Source organism: Strongylocentrotus purpuratus, unplaced genomic scaffold (genome assembly GCF_000002235.5).
Source record: "Strongylocentrotus purpuratus isolate Spur 01 unplaced genomic scaffold, Spur_5.0 spur5_scaffold_5, whole genome shotgun sequence".
Lineage (NCBI taxonomy): Eukaryota > Metazoa > Echinodermata > Echinoidea > Camarodonta > Strongylocentrotidae > Strongylocentrotus > Strongylocentrotus purpuratus.
The window spans coordinates 15656790-15681672 of NW_022145611.1; the positions used below are offsets into that span (position 1 = coordinate 15656790).

The 24883-nt window shown below is 36.6% G+C and overlaps 2 protein-coding genes across 4 annotated transcripts; both read right to left on the reverse strand.

Annotated features, from left to right (window-relative positions):
- Window positions 1-8388: 8388 nt before the first annotated feature.
- Window positions 8389-14227, reverse strand: LOC105439232 (beta-1,3-galactosyltransferase 1-like). The gene is made up of 2 exons (XM_011667995.2): window positions 13870-14227; window positions 8389-11016 (listed from the first exon to the last, which is right to left on the reverse strand). The coding sequence occupies exon 2, from the start codon at window positions 10488-10490 to the stop codon at window positions 9129-9131; it is 1362 nt and encodes a 453-aa protein (XP_011666297.2). The 5' UTR covers window positions 10491-11016; window positions 13870-14227; the 3' UTR covers window positions 8389-9128.
- A 2918-nt stretch (window positions 14228-17145) lies between these two features.
- LOC115929575 lies at window positions 17146-23816 on the reverse strand. Of its 3 annotated transcripts, XR_004066558.1 has the most exons (3): window positions 23696-23797; window positions 21598-21775; window positions 17146-20241 (listed from the first exon to the last, which is right to left on the reverse strand). XR_004066558.1 is itself a non-coding variant. In XM_030999011.1 (2 exons), the coding sequence occupies exons 1-2, from the start codon at window positions 21873-21875 to the stop codon at window positions 20106-20108; spliced, it is 414 nt and encodes a 137-aa protein (XP_030854871.1). In that variant the 5' UTR covers window positions 21876-21891; the 3' UTR covers window positions 19345-20105. The 3 variants fall into 3 exon arrangements, 1 of the variants encoding a protein (XP_030854871.1); XR_004066559.1 differs by lacking the exon at window positions 21598-21775 and having other exon boundaries at window positions 23696-23816; XM_030999011.1 differs by lacking the exon at window positions 23696-23797 and having other exon boundaries at window positions 19345-20241; window positions 21598-21891.
- Window positions 23817-24883: the final 1067 nt, after the last annotated feature.

Genomic DNA, 24883 nt, shown 5'->3' on the forward strand with positions numbered 1-24883 from the left:
AGGTTGCTTGGAAAATTATCTAAGGGTATTGATTAAGAAGATCTAGAGGAAAGTATGATGGGTATTTAATATTCTTGGCGTGCATTAGCAAATTTCAGATTCTATTGTTATGGATTTACTCCCGCTTTGCTTATGAAATTTAGATGAAACCTCCATAGGCTCTTTTAAAAAAAAGTGAGCCATGTGGCTTGGAATTTTTAGAAGAGCCATTGGTGAATTTGATCGGGCGTTCAGTGGAAGCATTGTAATCAGAAAAACAGGTCGGTAGAGTGTTTCTTATTAAAATACAAGGCCCCGAACAAAAGCTCAAAAGGTCGATGAGCACTTACATTAAGGATGATGCAAAGTCTGGCCATGAATTGATCAATTTGAAAACGAGAAGTTTAGAAGCATGACAAGTGTTTTCTATTATATGCCAAAGCATAAAGTCTGATGCCATATCTGTTTAGAAGGAGAAAAGAAGATAACGGTGAAAACGTCCGAATATGGAGGGGGGGAACTTGTCTGTTATGGGGGTGATTTTGCCAGAAGGGTTGACCTGTTTTGCCGAATATTGATTATCCAGTATGTAATTTTTTAATTTTTTTAAAATTTTGTCTTAACTTCTTTGAGCAGTGCAAATGTGATTTGGTCATCAAAATATCGTAGATAGAATTTTTAAGAAATGAACCACCTTGCAGCCCTATTATACGGTTGGCCGAATTTATGTAAACTAAAACAATTCCCTGAGGCGAGATTCAGCCTCTCAGCCTCTTCCCCTCCTCTACCCCCCCCCCCCCGCCCTCCTGCCTGAGGATTAATTGCTGCCGCGGATTTTCCCATCCATATATCTTGTTTAAGTGATATAGCTGGTTTGATTCGTGGAATATCTGTACCTCTGCAATGTCCTTTAAAAAAATACTTTTCTGATATTTTAGTATTGTGGACTTTAATGTAATGAACCTTAATCCTTTCAAAATATACATACAATATATATTTGTCATTTCTTTTAGAAATGAATTTGAAATTTATGTATTGTGACATTTCGTTATAAAGTTATTGGGAGAGAGAGAGAACGAGATTTTTAACAGATGAATAGAGACTAAATTACTGCAAATTCTTACGATGCTCTATACCTCCATATTATTGTGAACTAATTTGTTCTGAATTATGCAGACCAAACTGTGACCAAATGACATAACACAGCATTTAAGCTAACATATTCATCATTTCTTTAACACATATATCCATTGGTAGGTCTGACTGTGTTTATATCGTATACAGACTCCTACACATATTGCAGTTGTTGATTTCGGCTGGAAAAGGGGAACTTATTTTATACAAGTGCGTATACATGCAATAACCATTATTACAACTTTGGAAAAGGTTATGTCGTCATAGAAAACTTTGTAAGGAAATTTGTATAAAAAATATAATAAAGGATATTACATTAAACGGACTTATGAACCAGTGAATCTCCGAACAAGTGACCTATTTCTCTCAATATGACAGCGACATGCGAAACATAACAAATATATATATCATGTTTTCGAACTGTAAGTTATTATGATTTTCTTCAAACTAATTTTTGTTAATGTCCAGCTTTACTTAGATTTCTGCGTTACATGCATTTTATGTTCATGCAATGTGTAATGCAAATATATATATATATACAGTACAGTGCGATCCAGAAAAAACGAAACCGAGAATAATCGATGTTTTATCATAACTTAATCGCAATCAGAATTAATAAATGACACGTATTTGTAAAGGTTACATCCTCCTCTTTCATTTGATTCAACTCATATGATGCATATTTTACGCATTATTGATTGAAAACAATTTGAAGAGAGGAAACCAAAGAGTCATTTGGCGGGCGGTATCTGAATTTCAAGAAAGAGAAAATGACATTTCTAGAAAGTTCAATTTCTGCGCTTTCATATGACACCTCAATCAGGAAAAAGGAATAACAAAGTTATGTTTGTTTAAAGTAATGCTTGTTTTGCCATAATTTGATTAAACGAGTTCGTTTTCACTGGCTGTCTGCCGTAGCAACAAACAGAGTTGACAAAAGACTTAACTCCATGTCGTTGACAATCAGCCATGCATCAAGTCTTTCGTCTTCTGTGTGCATGGCTGATCGTCAACAGAACGGAGTTATATATTTATATGCCAAAAACATGAATAACAAATGTGTAAGAGATAACCCAAAAAACATTTGTAAAATGCGTGTAGATTACAAAGAGAAATGGGAATAAGAAATAAAGAAATAAAATAATACAAGGGGTGAGATATCTGTCAGAATACGTCGCGATCGCGAGAATGTTCTCACTAATTTGTGTTCATAAAGCAGTACGTCAGACGTCTGTCCTTCAAATATGTATGAGCGTTTCGTGTGGGTGAGTGTGCGTGTGCGTGTTGATGCGTGGATGATGAGGGTGTGTATGGGAACGAGTAAAGTTTTCATGAACTTTTTTACACTGGACTATTGTAGCCTCGTTTAAATGATTTTGTTTTAAATGTTTTAAATAGATTGTTTCGGTTTTGTCTGTCGCTTCAATTTTGGGTATTCTGAGGGGGCTAGGAACAGTGTGTGGTGGAAGTGTGGTCGGGTGGAGTGTGTGTCGCATGATGGGGAGGGGGGGGGGTAGTAGTAGTAGTGTGTTTGGTTGGATGGGGTTATTTGTTTTATGATACAACTGATTTCATTTTTGTTTTCATCAATTGTACAATGTATGCACGTCAGGCTACTTTGCTTATTTCTGTAGCCCTCCTGCATCTAATGTATGTTGATTATGCATTCAATGTATTTGTATAAATTCAATATATTTGTTTAATATCGTTTATTATCTGTATAAAATTATATACACTTGAAATATTGTATCAAGCCATATTATGTTCATCTTGATGAAAAAAAAGAAAAAAGATGCAGAAACCAATAAATCAAATCAAATCAAATCAAATGTTTTGAATTATGTCAAGGAAAAAAAAATGTACCTTATTTCTAAAAATTAATTTGTTTTGTTTGGAATCAATAAAAAAAAAACTATTAAAAAAAAAGGGAAAAAAAAGTGTGTTGCGGATGTTTAAGTGTGTTTAAGGTAAAAGATAATATCACATGATTGCGAAAAACGGATTTATGTATTATGGTCACGTGTATATAACAGTTCATGACATGCATCCCTTGTAGTTTGTTCATAAAGATGCAAAATTTAGCTAAACGTTTTAAGCCTTCTCCGAAGAGATGGCGAGTCCCCTCGCTATTTCGTTGCATACCAGAACAGGCCTATTAGGTTACACCAATGACTTGTCACAGCGAGCTTGCTGTGGTGACTCCCTGGTTATACAAGAATTTTAGAGACTTTCCAAGTCTAACTCTTGAAACTGAAAAGCGTACCTTATATTAAAAACCTTGATTTTAAAACCTGTGAGAGTATATGGAGCTAAATAGGTCTCTCACTTCTACTGGTATATCGTAATGCGACTTTGTTGACCAAATTATATTAGATTTGATCGATTACTGTATGCCTACACCGTTTGTGTGTTTGATAAGATCAAGACTTTTCATACGCTTGTACTTCTTTATTAGATCTTGACCAAATCTTGTTTATGTCGCTGTCGTTGTTGTGTGTTTTTTTGCATCTAGTAGACCATGCTTACATAATTTTCGTTTTTCAATTGCCTTCTCAAAAGTCAAAAGATTCATGGTCAAGTGCAAATGGAAATGGATTTAATTGGCTTTCGCTCATTTTTTTCCGAATACAATACCCCACTTTACGGAACTTAACGAGGAAACCAGAATTGGGGCATCAGATTTATATGGTTTACCAAATAATAAGCAACTACAGAAATTTCCTTCCCCCTTCATTCAGCGATTTAATTTGATAACCACCGAGTGCCGACATCTCCCTTCTGCACGTTCTGGTATTTTATTCATGAATACAAGAAAAGGATTTCGTGAATCGTTCTTGAAAACTTCAAAGGCATGGAAATATGATTGAAATTGGCACTCTTGGAGTTAAAAATTTGAATAAAAAAGAATTTGTCGATACTAAGGTACACACAACTTTGTCTAATAGTTCCTAACTTATATGAGAAACTGTTATATCACATATACCCCCGGATAACCACCCTCAGTCAACTACCCCTAGTACAACTAACCCCAAGGGAAACCACCCTCTAGGATGACTACCACCCCCCCGGGACAAATTACCCCGGACAACTACCCCTAGGACAACTAACCCCCGGACAACTGTCTGGGGGTAGTTGCCCGGGGGTAGTTTTTCTAGGGGGTAGTTGTCCAGGGGGTAGTTGTCCAGGGGGTAACGGAATGGCTTGCACATGCATATATGTTGGGCCTGTAACCATATTCTCTTTGCCTTCGGGAAAAAGAATATCCGGTACGAATGGCTTGTCAATGTTTAGCAATCTCTATCAAATTGTAAAAGTGTGGTCCACACCGATGAGGTTGCAGCTTCTCTGTTTTGGGTATAGTCAACTTGAACAGTACGTACCCTTTTTCCAAGGTCAAATTTTATTTAGAGAACATAATCCTCGATTAATTGTTTTTTTTAAATGGGAACTCTTCATGTACAGTGATCAGAAATATATTTTCTATAAAAAGAGGAAAAGATGGAAAGTATATTCTTTCTGGATACGATTCCATTCTTTACCTCGATACATGATGGAACAAAAAAAAATCCCACCGTCCATTTATTCCCTATCCTGCCTTCTGTCGTCATTGTTGACATTGTGTAACAAAATGTTGCTCTACATTTTTAATGGTTATACATCATGGTTCTCAAAATAGAATGTGGCAATTTGTGTTACCTTCTGTGTCAGTTGTCTTACTACGAACGTCCGCTGATAAATACTCGTAACATGTTTTATCCACAGGTCTCTCTCTCTCTCTCTCTCTTTCTCTCTCTGTCCCTCCCTCCCCCTCTCTGTCTCTCTGTCTGTCTGTCTGTCTCTGTCTGTCTCTTCTTTGTCTACCCCTCTCTCTCTATTCTTAATATATTGTTTCTCTTTCTCTCTCTTTCTTCTTCGCCTCTCTCTCTCTCTCTCTCTCTCTCTCTAACCTCTCCCTTCCTCTTCATTCTATACGTATACATCCTCCTTTCTCTTGGGAAAATAGAACCGCACCCTATGCCTCACTTTCGTGCAGTTATATCGGAGACACATTGCTATTTTGCTCATGTGAGCCTTATGTATCTCACAAACTCCCTTTCACATTTTCGTTTCCTTTGCACTCATGGCTTCTTGTTCCTGTTAATCATACGCTTCCTGAAAGGTACGTTTCATTATTTTGACATAGGTGTAGATGATTTTCATGTACATAGATAATGTTTTTAAAAGTCAATAAAAGTTTGAAGAAATATATTCAAAGAAATATATTTGAATGTTTGATAGTGACTGTGCAACATCTAGTTTTAGAAGGGTGAATAGATATATATTTTTATATCCTTTTTCATCTGTCGTGAAATAAAGTATCACATGAAAGGAATGATGAAAGCTGGAAAGTGTACTTTCCATCTACTGCTCTTTCTCTTCCTCTCTATCTCTTTATTTAAACCCATCTTCTCATAATCTGTATTAACAGAACCCAAAATGTTTAGAATGTACTCATCCACAATGAAATAATACATTGACACATATAAGCTCGCTTACAAAACTTTTAATAAACAACGTGAGATTTTTTTCATATGTCTCAAATATACATACACAATATCACTAGCATTCAGTCAAATATAGAACATCAAACAGCATTTTATTATGAAGTCATGATATTTCAACTCAGTTCTAATCAGCTGTTCAAGGTGAAGCAAAATTAACATTTATTTCATGTATGCATCTATAAAAGGTTATAAAAGGCTCAATAATAACATTTGGGGACAGTGTTGGTATAATACATGCTGCGTTCAATATGAAAATGATTTTCCTATATACCTACATCTTCCCCTCTCGAAATTATCTGTCTATCATTTTCTCCTTATCCTCTACCTCCAGCTGTAAGTCATTTCATGACGTCAGTATATTACGCACATAAGAACTGAGGTACGTCATAAAAGTAACCCCTTATCCATAATCCTGTAGACTAGAACTGGGCTGTTTTAGAGCATACAGGGCCTGGGGACTAAATTAAGTACCGTTGTTTTACCTCTCAGGTGTGACCTTGCTTTACTACCTATTTCCTTTAGATACCTGAGTAATTTATTATTTCGGGCACATTTTGTGTGTGTCGTGTCGAGCTTTAAACAGTCTCATGCAATGATAATGCATCTTTGTACAAATAAAATTGAACATAACAACAGGAAGTGAGTCTAAATTGACTGATATATGCTAACCATATATCATAATGAATACATGTATTCAATCCTGAAATATAGAAGAAAAAAACATGATGATGACTGAACTTTTGGCTACCCTAAAGTCAGCCGAACGTCTGTCACGTTGCCATCATGCAGCTCATAACCTCGTGTTCCCTACATGACCTAAACATTGCCAAATGAAGGATTATGGGTGGGAGGATATGATTATCATGGATATTAATTACCCCCGCTATAAATACACCGCGTCACGTGTAACACCTCCCAATCAGTGGCGCTGAACAACCGCGGATAAAAACAGGATCCCTCATTAAGATTAGCGTCACAAATAATACTGTCAGTGCTATTAAATAACGAGCAACCTAACCAAGTTGAATCGGCTGAATGTGGAAATATCAGAAAAATCTGTCGGTAGCAGTGATAACAAACGGAAAGAAATTCGAAAGAGTTTAGAGTTCCTATTTCAGAGCGACAGCAATGCGAATAGAGAATCCTAGAAATTAGTGCAGAGGTTCAGGTTTATATACTGCAGCTGTAGCAAACTGCAGCATATTTACTAAAGGTTTTTATAGGTGTGGTATCGTAAGCCCACAAAATTCCTTTAAACGTTGTTATTCGTTTTGCTCTCGGCAGAATTCAACCCCCATAAAACTATCGTACCATTATCTGAAATGTGATGCAGATTATGATATCAGGTCCTATTTCTCATTTATATTTTCTTTCATGTGCATAAGATTGTGTAGGTGTTATTAAGCACATAACGTTATGATAGGGATACAACCGGAAGTCTGCAAATGCTTGTCTGTCATGACGCCCAATTACCAATGATAACACTAAGATCAACACATCGCAATATCTACTGACGTCACATGATACGCAAGTCTCGATATTTTGGATCACAGTGTAAATGGGTCTACTATCATACAGCTTAAATTAGGAGAGACATACGAGGGGACGGGGGAGTGGTGTCTCCAAATAGGTAGATTAATAGTATAATGCAATTACGCAAAGATATCAAACCTAATAAACACATCCCTCGTGAAGATAAATTGGTAATGGGGTATACATCAAATGTTCCACCCACATGGAGTCTTTTCACAAAATTACAAACAATAAGATAAATTAACTAATTGGCTGTATAATGCTTCAATTTACATACATACAGCCATGCACGTACTCATGTCATTCTTTACAAAGTAATCTAATGTACGCAGCTTTTTACATTGCAGTAATTTAGAATTAAATCCGGATTCGATTCTTTAAAAGAAAACACCCTCATTTGATTTAATTTCAACAAATAAGCATGATAAGCAGTTGCCAAAAGAGAGCAGCGCTCACGAGAATGACCGGAAAGAACGGTAATGAACGCGGGAAGGGAAACAGTTTTGGGATTTAACATACTAGAAAATTATCATTGCATGGGTACAGTTTGTTTCTACAATTGAGACATGCGGTTTTCTTTGCACGTGATCAGTTACGTGCTTCCAAATAAAATGTTTTGTTTTAGATTACAGCGCATGAACTTCTGTGCACTGTATCAAGGGGATTTATTCCGATTGTCATCTAATTATGTAGAGTATCCAATAGTCTGGGAAGGGCATTTACATTTAATAAATACAATCGAAGAATGATATTTAATGGATACCGGTAGAAAGGAATTCTTTAAAATGTTGTGAGCGTCAAAATCGACAGCCTAGCATAGCCGGGTAATGTTGGAGCGCCTTGAGGACCTTGCAAGGTCGATACGTGCGCTATATAAGAATCCAATATTATTATTATAATTATTATGATTATTAAAAGAAAATCATGATCACAATTTGTAAATATAAGTAGCAATTTTTCAAATCCTGAATTGAAGGTCTATTTTGCCAGATTTATATGAAATATAAAATGGAGGTCGAAACTGCTGAATTGAGAGAGACTGGGGGCGGAACGCGTAAAATATATTTTATCAGAACATTCGAATGTTAAAGTATTTATTGTTGAAATCAAATCGGCCTACTTTAATATCAGTCTCGTCAACTGACCTCATTTTCTCTTTTTTTCGCATAATTGATGAATTAGCGCCTTTACAACTATAATTTTAGTGCTTATAGGCATACAGTTGGGTTAGAGTTAGTGGCTAGAAAGAGACGTATGGATGGATGGGGGGGGGGGGCAAAATGTGGAGGGGAAACTGGAAAGTTAACATTCGGGCACAAGATGAAAGTCTCCACCACGGCGCAATACTTTGTGCACGTACACACACACACATCTATGAATAACTAAAGAAGAAGGAGAAGAAAGAAATAAAGAAAACAACAAGAAGAAAACCTCACAAAAAGGATTCTAAGGAAACTTGAGCAAATGTCATAATGTACACTAATACGATAAACCGAATGACGCCTGGCTGAGGTTAAACAAGTGACAGCGAGATTACAGACACCCGCAATCGACCCTGATGAAATGTTAAGGAGACCGAAGATAGGATCAGAGAGGGTAACAATGCATGGATCTGTGCCAGGGAGGTCTCACTGTCTGTACTTAGATTCCATATAATATCAGACAACTCTAGTAGATTGATATATCACATTAACTATAAAAAAAAATCACTTTAATTTTTGATATGGTACCATGGTCTTTAGATAACACGACATTATGTACTGACTTTGTGACAGCTACGTACAGGCATAAGCGTATGCAAAGTTACTTACTATCAAACAAAAATCACATCAACAAAACTGAATGCGTTATGTATTTCATGGGCAAGGATATTATGTCATCTTATTAGCAATACATGCAGCATTTAGTAAACCGTGTAGTAATGGCAAAAATAAAATATTATTTCCCGACATTTGGCAGCTGCTTATCGGCGTACATACTACTCTCGACCCAAACTCGGACCATATACTCTGCAGGCAGGTCAATGAAGACAGCGTACTTGGGCCACTCCTTGTCACTGTAACACTCCTCTGTGGTCGAGGTGCACATGAAATGGTAATCGTGCATGAGACTGACCCCAATCTTCTTCAAACACATGCCCATGAAGACATCCTCCCAGGGGAACAAGGGCGTGGTCAGTGCGGCACGGAACGTTGCCTCCACCAGATCTGTGGACATGATGACCGCTGGACCCGAGAGGTACGGTGGGTACGTCGACGCCGGGTAAAAGTTTTTGGAGATGCGGTATTTCCCCCATTCTCCTTGTCTGCTACGGACCACCGGCATGTCCAGGTTCACGTTGCCGATGACGACCCCTCGAGAGGGCGCTTTAAGGATGAACTCCAGGATGCGAGCCTTGTTGAGCATCGTATCGTCGTCGATTTTCATCGCAAACTTTGCATGTCGACAATGCTCAGTTACCCATTTCAAACCCATGACCGTCTTCCGCGTCAGGTTCAGGTAACTATCAATGAAATCCTCCTGGACAATATCGCCATAGATGCTAGCCTCGGCATTGATCTTGGATTGCAGAACCGGATCATTCGTCGTTCCCAGCATAAACACTGTCCTGACGAGGGTCTGATTTAGTATTTCCCAGGCTTGGTTGCTACCGTAGGTCACACGGATATGGTCTCTTCGTTTTAAATTACCAAGAGCTGATGTCACAAATACAATCATTGGCACTCGATATGGTCTTCCTTGTTGATCAAAGCAAACATTACGGGGCGTGTTCATCCGAGTGTAGATATGTGGATCGGTTGGTTCCAACAAATAATTACCGTGTTTGTACATGTATGTATCCCAGGAATGCTCCTTTTCGTTATTCAAACGTTCCTCTCCTCTACTTAATAGAGGTATTCCCGCCATATCACGTCGCCGTCCTGCATGATTATTCTTCTCAACCTCACCATCACCCGAGAGACTTTCTCGATTCCCTCTTTGCACGATCATGGCGTTAGCTGACGAAACGATCACGAATCGTCCTTGGTCTCCTCCAACAGCAGTAATTGATCTCAAGGATCTCTCCTGGCGAAAACTTACACCAGTTCTGTTCATTCCGAACATAACGACGAATCCCAGCAGCCCAAGATAGAGGTAACGTCCAACTGCTGATCGCCATATTCTCAATTTCAAACATAACCTCATCCTGAAAGGTTTTACTCCTGCAACCTCTCCGCATTGGTTCAAAAATTTTCCTTCAGCTTCAAAGATGTCAGGAAGAGTCTGTTTTCTATTTTTCTTTTTTTGGTCACCCTGCATTCAGTGATAAGCATGAAACACAGTCGTTTGCTGTCATGCTTCTTCCAAAATTGTAAGGTTTGCGTGTGAGTTAAAGACTCTGCTTCTTGCGTCAGTACTTACTTCCATGACGAAAAAACACAAAGATTGTCGCAAACTAGTTTAGCACTTAGTTCGGTTTTCTCGAGTCTAAGAATATTAATAATTCCGAGCTTTGTTCAGATTCGACACCATGATATTCCAAAGGGGTTAACCACTCATAACCAGAAGAACATGGATATGATACAAATTGCTGGAATGACGTGTCTTTCTAGGCATGTGCACCTTGGCTAGGGTGAATGAATTCTGCAGCAATCTGACAACGCCAGCCAGTCTCGAGGGATCCTTGACAGCTATGCGGGAGAAATTAGGCAAACCCGTCTTAATGTTGGAAACCTGCCAACGAACTGTTACACTTAAGGGGAATGTCCCAAATAGGTTGATGTTTTTCTAGCCGTTAATGACGCTTAGTTCATCCGAGTGGCGGTGTGAATCTGTTGACAGCCATCTGCAAGTATATGAACAATAGGAAAAGCATGTTTTATTGAAAGAAGACTGATAAGAACTCAGTAAATACAAAGAAGCGACCATTTGTAACAGTATACTGTGTTTGCCTCAAGAACCTCTATACTGGTTTTACTTTTATTTCATCTTGCCGATGAAAACAACTTTAGATTATTTAAAAATACACTTAATAAAATTGTTTTTTTTTCAGGTTGAGTTACATCTTCTGAATCCAAAAGAAAAGTAAGAAGTTAACTTCCTTATCGCTTTCTTTCACTGAATAATAAAGAATAATTTTGATAGTTTTAAACAGTTTTCAGAATGTCATTCCTGTCCAATAGAAACCACCCACCCAAAATAATAATGTTATGTTTTACTTGCTTCGGTAATAAAACATACATGATTTCCTGGCTGTCTGATAGTTGGTGTGCCAACATGAATGATTTGCAAACAAAACAATGGTAAGCCTTAATACATCATTTTGTCTGCATGTATAGGCATTAACAATTGGCAGGAAACGCTAAATAGAAATAAATTAATTCCAAATGAACGTTGTAGATTATCATCCAAAAACAACATTGTTTTCAGACATAATGTGAGCTGAAGATCGCAAACAATGTAGAGTGTATTGAATCTGATTATGACACATCAAGGAAACAAGTCATTAAAATAAATCGACAAGAAATCATCGGAGTAAAGAATGGACAAAACAAACGATTGCTTAACATAAAATACATTGTAGAGAGGAGAGAGGGGCGGGATGAAGAGAGAAAGAATGAAGATGTTAAGAAAGAGAGAAAGAGAGAGGGGAGGGGAGAGAGAGAGAGAGGGGGAGAGAAAGAGAGAGAAACAAAGAGAGAGAGAGGGTGAGAGAGAGCGTGTATGTGTGTGTGCGCGTGTTTGTACGTGTGCGCGTGCGTCAAGTTCATGTATTGTTTTTAGTCCACGTAATTTATCGCCCCTTTCAATTACATTGCTGTTTAACTTAATGCTTTTAATATATTTTAATTGTCTATTATATGATAGAAATACGACCATATACGAAATAAGTAGATCATTGACGGTTTTTTACCATTATCATTAATCTCGATATAATTTAGTATTGTAAAAAGCATTATTTATTGTCTTCCCATGCTCTACTGTCTCCCACGAGTTTGGATTTTGAATCGAGAGTCGAGTTGTCGGGATCATCTCGTGAGGAGGGATAGGTAATCATAAACAACTATATAGAGGTCTATAATGTATGTTGTCTTACTATCATGTTGTATTTTTTTCCTTTTTATTTTAAAAGAAAATGGAAACAAAAAATTGTAAAAATATTACGAGTAATATAATTAATTTCATTCCTGTAATATGTTTCAGATGAGATAGTAGTTTGTTAATTTGTGTCATGCCTGGTTATTGTTATTTTGAATCTTACACTCAATTGTCTATTTTACACTATACTTTTGAATTTGTTATCCAATGTATAAAAAGATTGAGAATGATCCTATCTGTTTGGATTGAAATGAATAACGTTTGAATTACATACAGACGTGACAATGAACTTTATGGTTTACATTACAGACAAAATGTCCCCCAAATATCATTCTCTGTATCCCTACAAGCTTAAAAACTGTGACGCATAACCCGAGTTCGTTAATGAGAGCGTAACCCGGTCCCTATCATACCGTGTTCAGTTGCGGTAGTCACAACTCAATTAATGGCAATTAGTGGAGTATAATGCTAATTGATCCTTACCGGTACATCTTTATCGCATTACAGAACGACCGTAACAACACAGTATAGAACTGTCTGACAAACGTGCCGATCTTGTAATGCTATTTTTAGTAACGTGAATGCAAGAGACGGCTAGATGACAAGCTTAAGTATATTTTTCAGTGTTAAAATGTTTCGAGACTAAAATTTTGAACTTTGAATAATATTTGAGAAGAATATTTTGACTAAACGGAAACAATATTCAGATAGTATACATGTTAAGAGTCGTATTAAATGATGCCTGCATCCATTTATTATCTATATTTAGGTAGAAAGGTTAAAATCAAATCACTTATGTCCTTGAGCAAGGCATTTAATCTACACTACTCCTCTCCACCCAGGTGTTAAATGGGTACCTGGTAGGATGCAAACGTCGTTGTGCATGGATTAGCATGTGCGGGCCCGTATAAAGGCGATCAGCTGGAATCCTCCCCAGGGAGTGGAGAATGTGTATTGTAATGTGCAGAATAATTATTATATCGCATATTCATTTATTCAGGGTTATAGAGTCACTTCCAACTCAAGTTTTCACAAGGGAAAGATCTAATAAGCAATTTAATCTAGTGACCGGGGTAATAATGATAATACTGTAAGCGCTTTGGTCACTTAATGGAAAATAAATGCGCTGTATAAGAAACCAATACTTTTTATTATTGTTATTATTACTATTATTATTATTACTATTATCATTATCATTATCATTATTATTATTATTATCGTTATAATATTCTTACTCTAATACTTCTTCTTCTTCTTCTTATAATTGAAATTATTAAACTAGATATTTCTATTTATCACAATGTCGTATATTGGAACAATCATATTGATCCTCTAACAATTGGGGAGAGAGAGAGAACGAGAAAGAGGGGGGCGTAACAAGTTGGAAAAGTACGAGAACACACAAACAAACACGCAAACAGCCTAAAACCAAAGCAGCTCATCAAAGTTGGTGAGAATCAAGAACTTACAGCATGATACGTAACCTTTAATAGTCTCAATGTACTTTGTATGCGGAGACAGCTTGGCTAAACTCTGAAAGCTGTAAAAACTAAACCAGGAGCTACTTCGGTACGTAATACAGATTATCGAATCAACTTACCGTTTCGAAAGTTCCAAAACAAACTGAAGTCTGGAGCATCCAAGAGCGCGCCTTTACATTAATTCTCTCAAACCGCTTAGATTGATATCGTTTAATCAGCCCGCTACACCCGCTTTCAAATTCGTCTTTGCAATTGAAAACATCTCAAGGGTGAAATATATCGCACTTCCCAAGATGAACTCGATTTAAAGTCTGAAACGAAGTTGCGTCGCCGTCAACAATGCCTCATCATTACTGACTCATTCAAGTCCTTGTTGAAAATGTACATCGGTAATCGAGGCAGTCTTGACCTTATGTATCGCATCCTACTATGAGCATGACAAGTGACCGTCTGTTTTTATTTTCGTAGCATGCCATTGCTAAGGATAGCAACCTCGTGACTCGAGCCGGACTCGAGTTGGGGCTCGTGCCCCTGACTCCTAAATCTCATTTCCGATCAAACCTTGCTCCTATATCGAGTTCACGCTTTAACCTGCTTCTACCCGACTAGAATCAAGCAATATGTGTCTGAGGGAACAGTAATCGTCATCAAGCGGCGCCGCGTGAACTTTGGAAAGAGGAAAAAGGAGAGGAACAGGGGGGGGGGGGGGTGTTACCCTCTTCAAGGTCCCAGGAGTGTGGGTGTGCATGACATTTCACAAAATCTTTTAAGAGCTCAGAAGAATTGATACTATTTTCTGAATATTGTATAGTCATAATAACTGATTTCATATAAATAGTTTATCAAAACTCACATTTTTCATGATTTAACTGAAAAGAATTACTCTATATGAGTGCATTCACACAAAAATATATTATTATCAAGATAACTTGGATGCTGGTGTGAGAAAAATATGATTCTTAAGGGGGAAAGTTAGCAATTTGTAATCAATATACAGAAACCAATTAGTGGATAGTGAGGCTATGACGTCTCAGAATCATGATTGAGTTGCCAATTTGTCTTGTGATTTTCAGAGTCTTTCATGTCATTAAAAGTTCATAACGTTCTTACTAGCTATCCGATTTTGCTCAAATTCCTTTTGATTGGTTTGTCTGATTTTTCTGCTTGTATTGAAAGTTAGTTATTTCTGGAGTGGACTTGCCCTTTAAAATTCCCGCTTCAATTTGTCACTTTAACAATATATGAATAATTAAGGACCAATCCTTGATTACCATGACATACACTTCTCTCCTACAATTTTTTTTCTCGACCTCTGACACTGTTACAATGGTAACCATATTTAAACAAATGAGATAATTGACAAACAACTCTCAAAACGTAGAAGCCTATATCAATATCAGCGATTTATTATTTTCTCTAGTTGGCATGACTCCCATCTCTCTCCCGTCAAGCCTTACCGGTTAATCGATGACAATGTCCTATTTGCGTGAAGGTCACTAAGGATATCATTTTTCTAATCACCTATCACCATTTTGTATCTGTTTAACGCTAATTTAAGATGACAAGGAGACCCGATGACTCGTCGCGGCAGTTATCTCGTGCATTATGAGCGTGCTCTATATAGTTCGAAGTCTTGTTTTTGTTTGAGAATCATAAAAATGAGATTAAACTGTAAAAAAAAAATCTTTGCTGAATATCACACACAATGGAAGACTATATCAACGCAGATACAAGTTAGTGTATGGGATTAGAACAAAACATGTGGCATTGATTGTCCAAAGCTGTAAACAACTTTTCGTCAAATTTGACATATGCGAGCATTTGAGAACAATCTTTGACAAGTGACATTGGTGCTACTCTATTCTTAGACATGGAAATAAAAGAGAGAAAGCTCACACATTATTTTTCTTTAGCTTTTCCAGTACTCAAACAAAGAAAATATCTAACTACTTTCACGTCCATTTAATAGCGTGAATCGGTCAGCATGGCTTAGAGGAGAAAGGGATATATATATATATAGAGAGAGAAAGAGAAAGAAACAGAGACAGAGCAATACAAAGAAGGGGAGAGAGAGGGAGAGAAAGAGAGAAAGACAAAGACAAAGAAGAGAGAGGGAGAGAGAGAGAGAGAGAGAGAGAGCACTAGAGAGACACACAAGGAGACAGAGTAAGAAAAAGAAGTGAGTGTGTGAGAGAGAGAGAGAGAGAGAGAGAGAGAGAGAGGGGGGCGTATCTAATACAGTAGAAAGATGAAAAAAGAAGTAGAGGAGGGGGTCTAACTATTAAGAACGGAAGAGGTGTCAAAAATGATATCCGCCATTCCACGTGATATTTTCCGGCGCCAACGCAGAGAGTGCGTACACTGTTAAAAAAATTCTCCATAAAAATACAGAAAAGTGCCTGCAGCAGAGTCTCGAGAACTCCTGTAATTTTACAGAACTTTGTTATCACAATTCACAAGTCATCAGTTTTTTAACAGCAAATATGGAGGTGATAAATACAAATTTTCTGTTTTTTATATATATATTTTTCCAGAACTCTAGAGAACTCCATTTTTGTTTACACCATATTTGTAACCATAATTTAAAGCTGATCTGTTTAATAACATACAATCTGTAAGTGATTATAACATTTCATTTTTGTAAAAAAAAAAGACAGAAAAGTGTCTGATTCAGGGTTTACAGGAATCCTTTAGCTTTGCCACATTTTTCTTTTCACAATTTACAATTCATCTGTTTTTTAGCCGCAAATCTGCATATGATAAATGAAATTTATTCTTAAAAAAACAGAAAGATAACTTGCCGAACTACAAGGAACTCCTGTAATTTTGCAGCAGATCTACTATCAAAATTTACAGCTCATCTTTTTAATAACAAGCCATCTGTGATACATGAAATTTATCTTTAAAATAAAGACAGAGGAGTGCCTGAATCAAGGTTTACAGGAGTGCTTTAATTTGACTACATATTTCTCTTCAAAATCTACAGTCCATCTGTTTTGAAACAGAAAATCGGCATGTAAAAAAAAAATGAATAAAAAATAAACAAAAATAAAAAATAGAAAAATTATAACGGAATGAAAAAATAATAAAAAGGGCAGGGTGCTTGCAGAAGTCTCGAGAAATTCTGTAATTTTATAGCATGATTCATAATTTACAGCCAATCTGTTTTATAACATTTGTGTGTAATAAATGAAATTTCTCATGAAATTATTTAAATTATATCCTATAGAAATCCTACAAACATGTTCATGAAAAATCTGTAAGACCTTAATGCTAGAGTGTGTATGTACAAGTTACCATCAAAACACACACTAAAAAAATAAATCTTGTGACTGCTGCAGGCACCTGCTTTAATTTTACAGATACACAAGTCAGTCAAACAAACAACTGCAACATTTTGTAGTTTTTCAAGGGTTTATTTATCATTACCAATTACAAACATGTAAATACTGATCTGCAAGGAGCTTAATCAACAGTAAAACAATAAAAGCAAACTTCAGTAAGTAGCAAATATATCAAATGTAACAAAAACTATATGGCCTAACAAACAACTGCAACATTTTGTAGTTTTAAAAGGGTTCATTTATCATTACCAATTACAAACATGTAAATACTGATCTGCAAGGAGCTTAATCAACAAGAAAACAATAAAAGCAAACTTCAGTGAGTAACAAAGATATAAAATGTAACAAAAAACTATATAGCCTACGGGGTGCCCCCCCCCCCCCCATGATATGAAATCGTAAAGAGTCATGTTTAACCGAGGTATATCATTTATTGCTAATTCATGATCGACATGCCACCACTTCTGGCGCAGGTGAAATTTTATTTCCTCTCTCTCTCAAAAAAAAAAGGGCCTCCTGTATAGACAAGCATGACATTCATGCTATAAACCTGATAAAATTTATACCAAATAAAAGAGGAAGATACTCTTTTAGGACATACCACAGTCTTTGAAGAATAACATACATTAGAGATTATATAGATTTTTGAAAGTGGACTTTTTTTTTCTGACTCACCCTGTATAGATGCCTAAAGAAAAGGGCACCTGCATTCTTCATTCCTTTACAAAGATTATTTTGGCTCAAACCAATAATGAAAACCTTTAAAATCTGGAGGCATAGAACCTACTGCAACACATGACTTGTATGTGATTGGCATATTTAAACACATACAAAACATAATTTAACACATTTCTAAAAAAATAAATGATTGGCATGATCAGATATCATATTGCAAATAGTGTGAAGTGCAGAAAAATACAAATCACAGTCCAAGGATCATAACATGTCGCTCTTCTGGTTGGGTAGAAGAGAAGCCTTCCAATCAACCATCTAAACCAAATTCTAACGGGATCCCTAAGACCACTTTGAGGTGCTCTTTCAGATGTGCTATAACAATGCTAAAACTGTGCCGGGGGGGGGGGGGGGGGGTCTATTTCAAACATGTCCATTGTAACATAGAAAATGTAAACAAAATGCACACTAAATCTAACCTGATGATATTTTGATGCAATTCTGCTCGATTTGAGGGTCACACACTCAATGGTCGGAATTCACAAAGGAAGTTTAAGTTTAGACCATGGTTTATGCAGATTTTGTGTATGATTAGCTGACAAAGATCCAGTATAAATGCACGCTTTTGGCAAAGTACTAGAAATTCATGATTTTTGCCATGGTTTAAAGCTATGGTTTAAAATCATAGCAACAAGCATGAATTGAGCGCCCTTTGCCATACAGCGTGCCTTCATATTGGACCTTTCTCAGCATACACGCTAAATTAAGCGCAAATTATACACAAAATCTACATAGACCATGATTTAACCCCCCACAGAGTTTAAAGGAGAATGAAAGTCAGACATTTACATGATTTCAGTGAATGGAGAATACCAATGAGACTTAACAGTAAAAGTTTGAGCAAATTTGGATAATCCGTTTTTGGGTTATGGATTTTTGAAGTTTTAAAAAATCCTTATTATGGACTTCCTTAAGTTGGCAATTCCGCTAGAATTTGTGATGTCATTGTGCTCAACTCTCCATTGGTTATGTACAGAGAGTTTCACAACATTTTATTTTTATAAAATATTAAAAGGGCAATTGTATTGATTCTTTCAGACATACTGCAGAATTGATGTAGCCATGTCATACAAAAACAAAATACACTGGCGGAAATATTATTTTTGATGAAAATTAGAAAAAAGTGAAACTCTCTGTACATAACCAATGGAGAGTTGAGCACAATGACATCACAAATTCTGGCGAAGTTGCCAACTTAAGGAAGTCCATAATAAGGATTTTCTAAAACTTCAAAAATACATAACTCGAAAACGGATTATCCAAATTTGCTCAAACTTTTACTGTTAAGTCTTGTTGTTCTTCTCCATTCACTGAAATCATGTGACTGTCTAACTTTTATTCTCCTTTAAGCCTCCTTTGTGAGTTCGGGCCAAGAATATCAAATTAATATGGCCATCAGTTCTCATAATTGAAGATGGCATAATGTACATTATTTTCCTAAACAGCATACAAATGTCTATTTTTGTTCTCAAAATACCCACTTGCCTCAATGAAAAATATGTACATGTTTCCAATAAAAGATGAAGATGATGTACATAGCATAGCTGCCAACCTTTGAAAACACAAATTAGTACATACTCAGCACCTCAAAAATTTGTATTTTTCAACCGATCCTCTTCTCAACTATTTCAAAATGTAATATTGTTGTATCGCAGTATCGCAGACCCCTGGGTAGCAAAACAAATTTCCTTGCAAGTCACATGCAAGCCTAATGTGACAGGGCCTTAAGGAAATGTTGCTCTTACCAATGGTATTAATAAGTTGATCTGTGTGCTATCAGAAGTGTGTCAGGCATTGTTCATGGGACACCCTGTATATAAAGTTGACCAGGGTAAACACCAACATGGTATAATGTTTGCATACTGTAGCATATATCATCAAGAAAACACTATAAACAACCTTCAAAAGAACAAATATACAAATTATATAGGTATAAAATTATAAATAGGACCTGCTGAGGTTTTCTTACATTACCAACAAAATCTAAAAAACTCACTTTGTTCCTTGGCAAGGACTATCTTGGCTCTTTCCAAAAATCAAAGCCTTTCACATCTGGATGCATACATCCTATACTATACTAATACTTATATATATTTTATTTGCATTATGTTGGGGATGTTGAGAAAAGGCTTTCAAGATGAGGCACAAATAATAGAAATTTACAGGTTTCTTACATCACATTGTCTCATCCATGTATTCGTCACAATAAAAATCGTGCATAATAAAGCACATCTCAAAACAAATTGACAGAAGCATAAAAAATGAGAGCTGGATGTCTGCTACTCTGTTTTCCAGTCAGATTCGAACTCTACGATTCCACGAAGGAGGGCAATTATCTTTGGAGACACGGCCGATTTCTTCTTCTTCTTTCCTCCACTCTTTACTGGACCCCCAGGACTGATGCCAATGAGTTCCCTGAAAATACATACAAACAGAGATGTTATCTTGCAAATTAATCTTCATACTTCTAACTACGCTTAACTTCTCGAAATTTGAATATTGAAACGAAAGAAAATATGTCGACTTGGAAAATAATGCCTTAAACAACTTGTCAAAAGTCTGTACCTTGTCTTATAGCAGGAATCCTGCTATAAATGCATCTTTTTATAGTGGCTTTCCCACATTCCCCATCGTTTTGACTATGATAAAATATGAGGATTGGCAATAAAAAGCTGCTTGCGGGATTCCTGCAGGGGGGGGGGGGTCTGTTTCTGCTTATGTTTGTTTTATTGGTTGGATATGGCTGAAAATGAAATGATGTGAGGAGCGATTTTGTTTCCAATTCCGTTATGGACTGATACTAAGCTAGCAACTTGCAATAATCTGTATGAAATCAAAACACAAGTAGTGCTCTAACCATAAGCTGGTGATTAAAACACCTCTTCTTGCCAAAACAAAAAAAAACAAATACCACCTGAAATTTATTGAAACATTTTTTGTCCTTCAAACATGAATATACAGCATTGAAATGTACGAATAATGAACAAAGTAAACAAACAAACTAACAAACAAGCAAGAAAAAAATCACAAAAGCTTTTCATACCAGTTAAGAACTCGATGTGAACAATAGCCATTCATTTAGCAACTTTTCACTTCTGACTTTGATCTGTATTCAGTAGTACTGTGCATTCAAGCATAAAATAACCATTACAAATGAGGTATCAATGTAAAGGGGAATAAATGAACCTTCCATTGATATCAAATTCAATAATCATAGAAAAGGAGCAAAAAAGATATTAAGGCTCAAAATTGATCTGCAGGACTTTTTTTGAGGAGTTTAGATTAAAGATAGAAAGAGAACAGACAAGAGAAAAGAGAGAGAGGGAGAGATGAAGGACGGTAATATATCACAAGGATACCATGGTGGAGGTTATTGTCAATATTCCGTAGGTGGTTTTCTTCCAACTCATCAAGGACAATGGAATAATGCACCACCAAGGAGAGAAGGAGAGAGCATGAATTCCTCTTGCATAGAGAGGTACAGGCACCACCCCTCATGGAATGACTTGTGTTGCAGATATTTCACACAAAACGCCAAGAATGGTTGCATCTTCCAGGTCTTTTAGGTTGAAGTCATTATGTCATGCTGTCACTATGGTAACAGACAATAATGCAACATCGAGTGGTAACTGGGGAATGTTCAGCAATGATTCTATGATTAAGGACAACACCACTGTTCTTGCCATTCATCTTGCAGCCATCATGCCCTTTCAAACTAATGATTTTTCTGTTTGTTGTTGCAACCCAACAAAAGTTAGTTAAAATACCCACCTTTGGATGAACTCCATAGTGACTGATCCCTCTGGTGGGTACTCTAGGGAAAGAGCGTAGAAACAGCAGAACAGTGTGATCACTGCTTCCCGGAATGTGGCTATTCCATCATTGACGACAGATCCTTCTATTACAAGATAATAGATGTTTCGCCCTTTGAAGATGTCTTCCCTTGATCCTGAAATATAAGGTGAGAAGTCTGATAAGGACACGTTCACGTAAAAGTGGACAGGAGGATCCAAAAAATAAGGTAGATTGATATGAAACAAATTTGGCATGATATTAAAGCCAAGACTAAATATTTTCCTGATATGAAATTTAAAAAATTTCACTTTTGCCCCCCCCCCCCCAAAAAAAAAACAAACAACCAACAAAACTATGATTATGTAGTCATTATTTATTTTAAGCTTGAACTAGAGAGACAAACGTAACAAACTCAACCCATCTTTGTCATAAAAAGTAAATCGATTTGATTCTAATGATACATAAATTATGCTGTTAGAAGTTTTCAGTAACACATTTTTCTCAGTAAAGATTTTTGTTTCGCTTCAGTGACTTCATACATTTTGCAATGTACAATTAAACAATATACGATTCTTTTCACTTCCATCAATTAAAATCAATTAATTTTATGTTGTTTATGATCGAAATAGTGTTGCCAATGATTTAAATTTACAGATAAGTACAAAAAAACAACAACAAAAACAGTAAAATAAATAAGAAATGAAATATAGTACCAGAATTGTTTTAATGTACATTTGATGAGAAATCCTAAAAAGATGGTCAGTAGCAAAAGTTAGATAGTTCATGATCTTTATTTTAGATTTACAGCCATTTAAAATAAATTATGTATGAATTAGTATAAATTAAAATAAATTGTAATTAACTTTTGACAATAAACTATACAATTTTGAAGATTACATTCTGGATAGGGTGTGTGCCAATTGCTGTTGCGATCGTGCATTCAACAGCCAAAACCTGGTAATACAAGCGCGCATTAAGGGCGCGCCAACGCGTTATGTTCGAGCGCAAACAAAAAAAATGTAAACAAAAATATTCGCGCATTTTTATTTTCGCGCCATTCTCGTGTTGCGCGAAAATTTTCACACCGCGAAATATTCCACGTTTACAGTATTTGATTAATATTTTTCGCAAAATCAAAGGGAAATCGTGACAGCTTTATTTTTGTTAAGTGTCCGGACACCCACACATGGGAGAATGTAGTACAATGTCAATGGTAACTCAACGCAGTGTACAGCGTTATGCACGCGGGTCTTTTTTATTCACAGCCTTTTTAGAAATAGCGTTATCGACTCGGCGCGCGTGTGTATTGCCAATGTAAAGTCGGCAATATTTTAAGCCCTCTATTGGCACAAAAATGTCAACAGGTTTTTGCAAGTCTGCCTCGCAAGTGGTCAATATACTATCTTGTAGATCTAGTTTATTTACCACTTGCTTAGCAGGTGTGCCGGACACCCAACTCCCATCCTACGTTTTTAGATCCAAGGACCAAAGACAAAGTCCAGAGACCAAACCACGTGTGTGAGAACGTTTGGCATTTTCGATCTTGTAGATCATTAAATAGACCTAGTCCTAGACTAGACTCTAGTCTAGTCTAGAGTCTACTAGATTCTACTAGAGTTTTAGACCGATTAAATCTGTCTCTGTTTTGGGGGGCCTAGTATTTACAGTACGGTCATTAATCGGGCGGCCCTCCCCGTTAATGACTGTACTGTAAATACTAGGTCCCCCAAACATAGACCGAAGGCTCCGGCCGTGTGTGTCGCTCTCAGTCATTAACATACGGACATTCTCTTTTTACCCTCTCTCCACTCAGAGGGTAAAAAGAGAATGTCCGTATGTTAATGACTGAGAGCGACACACACGGCCGGAGCCTTCGGTCTACCCCAAACAGAGACAGATTTAATCGGTCTAGCTTACTTTACTAGAGTTTAAGCATAAATTCTCGAGTTCTATCCGACTTAAATCTCATCGTGGTGATCACCAACAAACTCAATTCTTAATACTATAAACACTACATTGAAATTCTTGTTATAATACCTAACGAAAAAGAGACTTTAATTGACAATCGACTTACCCAATCCAATTCAAATCACAGGCAGGCCCAAGCTCAGCTCACGAACGAACTTCGCAGGTATGTACTGCATGCATTATGTACATAGATCAGACTACACTATGAATATGACAGACAATAAAAGCGGACAAAATATACAGTTCCTCAGGTAGACAAAGGGACGGCCCTTCACTGCTATTATGTAAAAATGTGTAGAACAGGTGTCACATGCATATTCACCTGTTCTACACATTTTTACATAATAGCAGTGAAGGGATGTTCCTTTGTTTTCCTGAGGAACTGTATATTTTGTCCGCTTTCATTGTCTGTCATGTTCATAGTGCTAACTAGATAACTTCTATGCTGCACTGTACATGTACGTACGTACACATCACGGTAAACATGCACAATTAATGCATGGCGCGCGCGTGCGATCGTGCAAGCAGCTAGCAAGCTATAGCTGGCGCTGGCCCGGCGCGCCCGGCCGGTTCGTTCTGATCTGATCGATCGCCATGCATGCATATATGGGCGCGAACGAAGTGCACGCATGCATGTTACACGCTATCGCTAACGGTAACAAAAAAGTTGGCGGCAAGAAAAAAGAAAAGAAAGAAAAAATAAAATAAAAAAACAGAAATCTGAATAAGATATGAAAGCACTATTAAAACTTCCTGTTAGAAAAAAGAAAAAAAGAATAGAAAAGAAGAAAAAGAAGAAGATTAAGAAGATGCAGAAAAATTACGGTACCGGTATAGTTACAGTTTCAGTTCGTGGGAGTTCGTGTTGTTTTTATGGCATAAAAAAGAAAGATTTCTGAGAGGTCTACATGAACTTTGAAGTATATATATAATTATGCCTAGCCTACTAAAATTTAGGCCTATATAAAGCATAACCTCTGATAAAAGCAGACTAATTTCCGGTAAAAACGAAATCTTCTTTCCCTTTTAAATGTGCCCGAATTCGGCAGCTTGAGTCAATTAACAGAAAGGTTTTGTATTTTTACCGCAAATTATTTTACGTTGTTGAGTTTAAGGCATTAAAAGGCAGTTAAGGTCTTTTTTTTTTTAAATTGAAAAGGGTATTTTGTAGAACATTAAATATCTATAGGGGATCTGAATGTCCTTGAAAAAAAACCCTCATCAACTTCTTTTTTAGATTTCTGTCAAATTGCAGTGAAATTCAGCTATTAATTTTACAGAATTGTTTACGGTA

Coding starts and splice junctions, on each gene's coding strand:
- LOC105439232 (XM_011667995.2), bottom strand. CDS start 10,490: ATGCAGGGTGACCAAAAAAAGAAAAATAGAAAACAGACTCTTCCTGAC.
- LOC115929575 (XM_030999011.1), bottom strand. CDS start 21,875: ATGCCAAATTTGTTTCATATCAATCTACCTTATTTTTTGGATCCTCCT. Junction 20,242..21,597: donor ACTATGGAGTTCATCCAAAG/GTGGGTATTTTA, acceptor ATGTATTTTCAG/GGAACTCATTGGCATCAGTC.